At 41.3% G+C, this 9,166-nt stretch overlaps 1 protein-coding gene across 1 annotated transcript in view; it reads left to right on the top strand.

Annotated features, from left to right (window-relative positions):
- Window positions 1-6,149: 6,149 nt before the first annotated feature.
- The window catches only part of lamb1a (laminin, beta 1a), a 49,174-nt gene continuing 46,157 nt past the window's right edge, over window positions 6,150-9,166 (top strand). Inside the window, exons 1-2 of the mRNA XM_071909776.2 lie at window positions 6,150-6,265; window positions 8,444-8,673. Of these exons, the coding sequence (XP_071765877.2) occupies window positions 6,235-6,265; window positions 8,444-8,673 (261 nt within the window). The 5' untranslated portion in view covers window positions 6,150-6,234. The remainder of the gene's footprint in view (window positions 6,266-8,443; window positions 8,674-9,166) is intronic.

Genomic DNA, 9,166 nt, shown 5'->3' with positions numbered 1-9,166 from the left:
AGTCTGGGGCCTAAAATCATGCAGCAGCTCTAAACCAAGCTCTCTCTCTCTCTCTCTCTCTCTCTCTCTCTCTCTCTCTCTCTCTCTCTCTCTCTCTCCCCCATGTCTCTCTCTCTCTCTCTCTCTCTCTCTCTCTCTCTCCCTCCCCCATCTCTCTCTCTCTCTCTCCTCTCTCTCCCCATGTCTCTCTCTCTCTCTCTCTCTCTCTCTCTCTCCCCCCATATCTCTCTGTCTCTCTCTCTCTCTCTCTCCCTCCCCCCATCTCTCTCTGTCTCTCTTTCTCTCTCTCTCTCTCTCCCCATCTCTCTCTGTCTCTCCCCCCATCTCTCTCTGTCTCTCTGTCTCTCTCTCTCTCTCTCCTCCCCATCTCTCTCTGTCTCTCTGTCTCTCTCTCTCTCTCTCTCTCTCTCTCTCTCTCTCTCTCTCTCTCTCCATCTCCATCTCTCTCTGTCTCTCTCTCTCTCTCTCTCTCCCCCCCATCTCTCTCTGTCTCTCTCTCTCTCTCCCTCCCCCCATCTCTCTCTGTCTCTCTTTCTCTCTCTCTCTCTCTCCCCCTCTCTCTCTGTCTCTCTTTCTCTCTCTCTCTCTCTCCCCATCTCTCTCTGTCTCTCTGTCTCTCTCTCTCTCTCCCCATCTCTCTCTGTCTCTCTTTCTCTCTCTCTCTCTCTCTCTCTCCCCATCTCTCTCTGTCTCTCCCCCATCTCTCTCTCTGTCTCTCTGTCTCTCTCTCTCTCCCCCATCTCTCTCTGTCTCTCTGTCTCTCTCTCTCTCTCTCCCCCATCTCTCTCTGTCTCTCTGTCTCTCTCTCTCTCTCTCTCTCTCCCCATCTCTCTCTGTCTCTCTCTCTCTCTCTCTCTCCCCCCCATCTCTCTCTGTCTCTCTCTCTCTCTCCCTCCCCCATCTCTCTCTGTCTCTCTTTCTCTCTCTCTCTCTCTCCCCATCTCTCTCTGTCTCTCTTTCTCTCTCTCTCTCTCCCCATCTCTCTCTGTCTCTCTGTCTCTCTCTCTCTCTCCCCATCTCTCTCTGTCTCTCCTTCTCTCTCTCTCTCTCTCCCCATCTCTCTCTGTCTCTCCCCATCTCTCTCTCTGTCTCTCTGTCTCTCTCTCTCTCTCCCCCATCTCTCTCTGTCTCTCTGTCTCTCTCTCTCTCTCTCTCCCCATCTCCTCTCTGTCTCTCCCCCCATCTCTCTCTGTCTCTCTCTCTCTCTCTCTCCCTCCCCCCATCTCTCTCTCTCTCTCCCTCCCCCCATCTCTCTCTCTCTCTCCCTCCCCCCATCTCTCCCCCCGGGCCGTTTGTGCTCCACAAGCCTCAACATGCAGAGTCTCTCAGAGAATCAAACTGGTCAGTGGATCAGACTCTTCCAGTGAACAGTTTGCTGCTGCAGTGACTGAGATCCAGGAGAAAACATAAAGGTTTTCATGCTGGTTAACATGCTTTATATCCTGAAGAGAGGAAGAGAGAGAGCGGTAGATCATGGCCTCTAGTGAACATGCAGAATATAAAAATGTAAAAAAAACAAAAAACAAATTCAAAAATAATGCTTTATATCCATTTTGTAAAAATAAAATTACCCTCATGTTATTTACTCAATATAAAAAAACCCACAAATGATTATATTTTATAAAATTTTACTTTAACTGTAACTGTAGCTGTAGTTAAGGGTCAAGATAGCTTATTGAATGCTTCAATCAATTTACTTTCCAACAGTCATTTTGTTAGAGGTGTCACATTTTTTCAAATGGCAGATATTTCATTTTCTCAAAGATAGTTTGGAAAGAATAGAAGCTCAGAAATGGCAGAGCAAACAAGAACAAGGACTTCCTTGTAAGCAAAAAAAAAAAAAAAAATCACTTAAATAGAAGTAATTGCGTCCACATGTCAAAAAATGAACAGAGGCAGCACATCTTCCAAAGTCAAGAACAAAATACCACAAAGCGTTCAGATCCCAACGTTTCAACCTCAGCGGGTCTTCAGGCCGTGTGCAGAGCTGGAATGTTCTAGACCAGAGTACCAGATATACTGTATATATACTCCCTCTACAATTAGGTGGCATGGATAGAGTACATAACAAAATATATATACAAAATATACATATATACAAAAAATGAAATGAATAGACATCTTGGAATGAAGCTTCTCGTGAGGTAAAACCCGGCAGGGCAGCAGCAGCAGTGATTTGATCAGCGTGTCCTCGGGGGACGGAGAAGCAGCTGAGGACAGAGCGTGTCTCCTCCCTGCCTCCTGGACGCGTTTCCTCACCTGGGGGAAGAAACAAAGAGTTACTATACAGAGGAATCCACAGGGTGCCCAGGGCGCCGCTTCAGCATTTTCTTGGAATTCTGCGGGATCTTAAGGAATCTGTAAAAGCATCTTAAATGTCGTTATCTAAAGCGAGGCATCAAAATCTCAAATACATTGAAATGCTGCATAGAAGAGAAGATACAGAGAGCTGAACTGTCCATAAAAAAATGAAGTTGCTGGTGTCAAAAAAGCAATACCATAGCCTAATGAAAAAATACTTCCTTAAAAATAAAAGTTCTGCTTTCAAAAGTTTACTTCAGTAAAAGTATAGAAGTATTAGCAGTAAAATGAACTTAAAGATCAAAAGTAAAAGTCCTCATTTTTTCACGGTGTTCAATTTTTGAAGCGTTAACCTGTAAGAAGTATTTTAATGTACAAGATTTCCCTCTGAAATGTAGTGGAGGAAAAGTAGAAAGTCTCACAGAATGGAAATACTCAAGTAAAGTGCCAGAACCTCAGAATTATACTTACTTGAGGAAATGGGCTTAATTACTTTCCACCTCCGGCTCTTGGAAACCAGGGAGTTACATCATGTATAATGTTTCATTTGTTTCATGTTTTTTAGGGAGAAATCAACCCTTTTGCTCCAACCTATAACCTAAAAGGTCTACCGCTTCCTTAATGTTTAATGTTTGATGGGTAAAAATCTGTGTTCATGTTTTATTTCTAACTCTCATTAAAACATTCTAAAATGTTACTCACTGAAACTTGAAAACACCCTGATTTTACAGGATTCTCCTTCCCAGAGTGGCTTATAATGAGTTAACAACAGTGGAATGAGCTTCACTTACTAAATTGCCCACATTACAAGCAACCCAGGAGGTCAAAGGTCAGAGCCAGCGTGCCCCGCTGCACTGTGGGTCAGCAGTCAGATTTAATCCTGAAGAGTCTGTTAACATGAAAACTCAACAGTTCATCCGTGTTGAGCTGTTCCAAAGGAAATTCCTCAGATCTGAGCTGAAACTGATTGAAATGCTGATGTGATTATTTCTCTAAATCAAAGAATAGTTCAGAAGGAATGAAATGAAACTCGTTCTCCCTGGCTCTTGTTTCTTTACCTGATTTTAGGGACACAGGCGTATTAGATCCATCTAATTTCAGGTGCTGTGGCTTTGACCCTTGACCTCCATACTATTGGTTGTTTGTAATGTTGGTGATCTTGGAATTTAAGCTCATTCTACTGCAGCTCACACTGATTACAATGTGTAAAATGCACATGAAAAAGTGTCTGGAAAGCGATTCCTGGTCTGAAGTTATTACTGTATCTACTGTGGCTGTAACTAACATCATCACAAATCTCATCACTTTCAATCTAAGTCATTTACACAAGTTATTTTGTCAAGACTTTAGAAACCTTTTCAAGTCATCAAAGTACAAGTCAAGTCAAGTCTCAAGTCTTCTCTTCATGCATCAAGTCAAGTCTTAAGCAATTAAAACTGTGTAGATTCATTTCAGTCATCCAGGTAGGAAGATGTCCAATAAAAACTAAATCCACTGGACTTTAAATGAAGAGCTGAAGATGTTTCTCTGCTCATCCGAGAGGCTTCATCAGATCTGAACTCACTTCCCAGAACAGAGGAAGCCTCTCGGATGAGCAGTGAAACACCCTCAACTCTTCATTTTAAGTCCAGTGGATTTTTTTTAAATTTTTTTTGTCACTAGAATGAACCTACACCGCCTGTCAAACGTTTGGGGACACCTTGCCTTTTCTAAATTTTCAAAGTAATATTTGATTTTCTCTGCTATTTTTTAATGAAGAAGTAAGGGGAAAAACTGCCTGCAATGGTTTTGTTAAGATAAAATATCTCTTTCCTGATACTTTGAATCTGTTTCTTCAACACTCAGCTTCATGTTCATCAAAGTGTCTTTTTGGTGTGAAGAGAAGGTTTTTCATGGCAGAGCGTCTCTGACTGTTGGATGAAGAAAGAAAAATTATTAGAAATTATTTTAGTGTTATCCTCACAAATATATGCATATATGATTTGTCTCAAACTAAACCTAGTTATTCTTTAATTGGCTTAAGTTATTACAAACTGACAAAGAAAATATGTTTATTTATTGAACATTTTACAGTAGGTGTAGGTAGAAAAAGAACCAGCTGAAGGAACCAGCAAAGGTTCTCGGACTGAAAAAGTTCAGTGAATCCTTTCCCAGGGAACAGCTCTCCCCTCCCCAAACGAGTCAGGACCTCCGCCCTTAATGCACACACACACACACACACACACACACACAGACACACACACACACACACAATTGCACTTCATTAAAGGTGCAAGTGGAGTGTTTGATGCTGATCTGTCATTACAACACGGCTCTGCCTGCCTGGAGAACAGAGCAGAGAGAAGAGGAAGAGCTTCTCGCTTTTGAAATCTGGAAATTTCTCTCTGCAGTATTCAGGTCAATTAGTAGGTAAGGCTTTAGTAGCCCACCTCAACCTGCTGTGCCCCGGGACATGGGGGTAGGGTGTGTGTGTGTGTGTGTGTGGGGGGTCGTCTGTGGAATGTATGTTGTTTCTAGAGTTGTGTGTGTGTGAGGGGGGAGGGGAAATATAACTAGTAATACTATGATAGCAGATATAACAACACTATAAACACACACAACGTACAGTAAGTCTCTAAAGGAACATTACAGTGATTTTACTCAACTTTATCTGATGCATATGATTAGTCAATCAGTATCAATAAATCAATACCATGCTGATCAGATCTCTGAGGATTAGACACAAGGGAGGAGAGAGAAGAGAGAAAGAGAAAAAAGAGACAGAGAGAGACCTAGAGAGAGATGGAGACCTAGAAAGAGAGAGAGAGAGAGAGAGAGAGAAAGAGAAAGAGAGAGAGAGAGAGAGAGGGAGAGAGAGAGGGAGAGAGAGAAAGAGAAAGAGGGAGAGAGAGAGAGAGAGAAAGAGAGAGAGAGAGGGAGAGGGAGAGAGAGAAAGAGAGAGACAGAGAGAGACCTAGAAAGAGAGCGAGAGAGAGAGAGAGAGAGAGAGAGAGAGAGAGAGGGAGAGGGAGAGAGAGAGAGAAAGAGAGAGAGAGAGAGAGAGAGAGAGAAAGAAAGAGACAGAGAGACCTAGAGAGAGAGTCAGTCAAGCCCACCAAAGATAACCAGGGTAACGGGGAATAAGACCGGAAGTTAGGCGATTTTTATTTTAAAATAAAAGTGTAAGACTAAAGGCGACGGACCTGCCTGGCAGAATTAATAGCTAACATTTCATTTTAAGTTGCGTCTTAAAACCGATTTTTATAGATGTGCCTTATGTGATATATTTTATCCTATCGTTTTTTACTGCTCGGTTTTTTAGTTTTATGCTCTCTTCTTTTATTATCTTTCATTATCTTGTGGTTCTTCATAGTTTTTACTTGTTTTAATTTATTTTATGAGTATTAAGTTTGCTTTTATTTCATTCCCAAAGCATTTGATAAGCTCTGTTTAAAAAAACAAAACATTATTATTTACTATTTTTCTTCTTCTTCTTCTTCTTCTTCTTCTTCTTCTTATTAGCATATATTATTATTATTATTATTATTATTATTAATATTTGTATTATTATTATTGGTAGTAGTAGTTGGACTAGTATGTAGCCTAACACATGGCATATTATGTGCATGTAATAATAATAATAATAATAATACTAAAGATAATAATAATAACAATAATTGTATTTGTATAGCACGTTTTAAAAACGTTTTACTAAGTGCTTTAAAATGTTCTACAGTGTTCATGGGGGGAAATGGGATTTTATTTTGAAAGTTGTGACCGGAAATCGTTTGATTTATCCTATCGGGCTTGACGGTGGAGGTAGCGGGTGGGAGGGGTCACAGCAGGGTCCTGGGCTCTGGAGGTCTGGAGGTTTAGAGGGTCTGGAGGTCTGGAGGTCTGGAGACGCACGGAGCGGAGCGCAGAGACACGCGCACTTGAAACAGAAGAACCAGCATGTTGCTTGTTGAGCTCGCGACGCTGCTCGGTGAGTTTCTGCTTCATGCACTCAGAAATCTGCTGGGACATTAAAACAGTTAAAACAGTTAAAACAGTTAAAACAGTTTAAACAGTTTAAACAGTTTAAACAGTGCTGATGAGGCTGAGCGGAGAGATCACCCACAGGCGAGGCTGGAAGTCATTACATTCACTCAAGTTACTGTAATTAAGTAGCTGTTTTGTGTACTTGGACTTATTTTTTTAAAGTCAGTCATTTAACTTTTACTTAAGTACATTTCTGCTAAAGAATTGTACTTGGCTACATTTTAGATTACATCCACATTACAGAGAACAGATGTTGTGTTTCTCCATTAGAAACAGAAACTGAAAAGTTGTAAATTGGCCAAACTGTGGATCCATTCACAGAGAAGAGGAATCTGACTTTACTTTGTTCCTGCACTTTATTTTGTAATTTACAGATTTTCCAGTTAAAATAGCCTAATCTAGTTTGAACTCTGTCCTCCTTTTAGAATCGCACCAACTTTTACTCTGAGGGCATAAATGAGACACTTTTTACTTTTTACTTTTATACAGTGGTTTTTCTTCTAGTTCAGTAAAATATCAACAAAGTAACAGTAAAGTAACAGTATCCTACTTCTACTGGAGCAGGACATTCTAGTTCTCTCTCCCCCGCTGCCTGCAGGCTGAGCTGCACGGTAATAAAAAGGTGGAGAAACCATCATCAGAAGTGATTTTCTTTTCTCCTCGCAGGATCAAGTCCTTATATAACTTCATGTTGTTTAGATGATGAATTCAGCTCATACAGACTGATGTGATAAACTCTGTTCTGCGAGTAAAAAGGCTGAGGTGTGTTTATCCTCCACTGCATCCCACAATACATTCATTGAATACCTTTACGATTCATTTCTGCATGTTATCAACGCTATTTCTGTAAATGTTTCAATTTAACTTGAAAGTAGTGAAACCCAAGGCGTGTAACTCTCTAGTTCCACCGCATTAAGTGCAAAGCAGCACATTGTTCCTGTTAGCAGACACGGAGTCACGCTGCATGTGACACTGATTTAGTCAAAGATCTGGTCCAGCTGTGTGTTCAGATCCTCACACAGTTACTGGGAATTGTGTCTTTTTTTTTTTTTAATTTGATGGGCAGAAAAATGTCCTCCATCTGCCTCTATTTATGACCGCTTTCCAAAGCTGGAATTCTGTTAAATTAATAATAAATAATAACAAGAAACTTTTTTTATAGGGTGCTTTTCTTACCACAAATTACAAAGTGCTTTACAAGAATAAAAATAATTACAATAAAAATGGAATGAGAATAAAAAGAAAGAACATATTTAATTTAAAAGAACTCGGCACCAAGAAGGTTTCTGAAGGAAAGGCTGTATAAAATCTTAAAGGCTGTTAGAAACAAGAGAGATTTAAAAGATAAAGAACAAAGAAGGTTGACGAATTAACAATGACAATATAGAGATAATGCTAATTAATTACTTTATTTGTTTAACCTTTAATTAGCCTTTCTTAGCCAATTTTCTCTTTTTTAGGGAAGACCTGGCCAAGAAAGAGAAGAGCTGTCTTGATAAACATTAAAGTTGCAGATAAACAACTGAATGCTAAAGTAAGATACAGTCAAACTCACATAAAAGAAAGAGAAAATCCAATTTTCTCTAAGTGCTCTAAGTATAGTCCAGTATGGAAGCAGCAGGCTGATGGTTAAACCTTTAAATCTGGACTCACTGAAGGAAAGGCGGCTCCTGACTGAATCTGCCACAAGATCCTTCATCATCAGTTTAAACTCAACAAGAGAAACCAGCAATTTCAGCTTTTAAACAGTTTACAGTGAGTTTGAGTTCCAACACATAAAGACACTTTTACCTCCTTCAGTTCAGACCTTAGGGACAGAGAACAGACCAACTCTGGACTAACTTAGGCTACGTTTTGGCAAGTGCAGTACTGTGTCTTGTCCAGTTGACACCCATGATATCAGAGCAGAAGTAATGAGGGAGCAGACTCAGAATGAAGCTGAACTGGGACGTCCCGGTGGCTCAGCGAACCTGCAGCATCGTGGGTGTGAATCCGGTCTGGGTTCTTTGTCGCTCATCATCCTGATCTGTTCTGTCTCTCTCACATATGCCAAAGAATCTTTAAAATAAATCTTCTCTTCCATGAAACACATCTTTCAACCTGCTGTCCTCCTGTTGTGCAGCGGCGGGGGCTTTCCTCCTGGCCCAGGAGGGCGGGGCCCAGAGCGGCGGGGCCCAGGTGGGCGGGGCCCAGCCGGAGGTCGGCCTCCCTGAGTTCAGCGACGTCTGCACCGAGGGCAGCTGCTACCCGGCCACCGGAGACCTGCTGATCGGCCGGGCGCACCAGCTGTCCAGCACCTCCACCTGCGGACTCCGCCAGCCAGAACCCTTCTGTATCGTGAGCCACTTACAGGTAAATGTGCCTCGCTGCCACCAGTGGTTCCCAAACTGGGGTCCGGGGACCTCCAGGGGTCCTTGAGAGGGTTCCGGGGGGCAGTATAAACCATTATGAACCATTATCACTTGAATTTAACTGGTACTTAATTCACTACAGTTTAGCCCAATGAGAGTCTCTCTTTCCACTGTTATTTCCATAAGAGACATCAATCTTCTAAACCTTTATCTCCTGCAGCTCTGTGGTCTGAAGTCGACCTGATGGTCCTTCACATTAAAATGTTTGTGAAGACTTATGATCGCCTGCAGCAAAATCCTTCTTCTTCTTCTCTATTTTCAGGTTTTATGTCAAACAGAGTGCTTTTATTCTGTCTCTATGTTGACACTCATACTCTTAATAACATTATCTTAACGATATAATAACCAGGCATTCCTTAAATGTTATTTATTTCAATAGCAGCAATGCAGACAGGTTATTATTTACCCACGATCATCAGATGATCATATGTCAG

This window comes from Centroberyx gerrardi, chromosome 4 (assembly GCF_048128805.1).
Source record: "Centroberyx gerrardi isolate f3 chromosome 4, fCenGer3.hap1.cur.20231027, whole genome shotgun sequence".
Classification (NCBI taxonomy): Eukaryota; Metazoa; Chordata; class Actinopteri; order Beryciformes; family Berycidae; genus Centroberyx; species Centroberyx gerrardi.
Note: the sequence above shows the minus strand (reverse complement) of the source record. Positions and strands in the feature narration are given on the sequence as shown.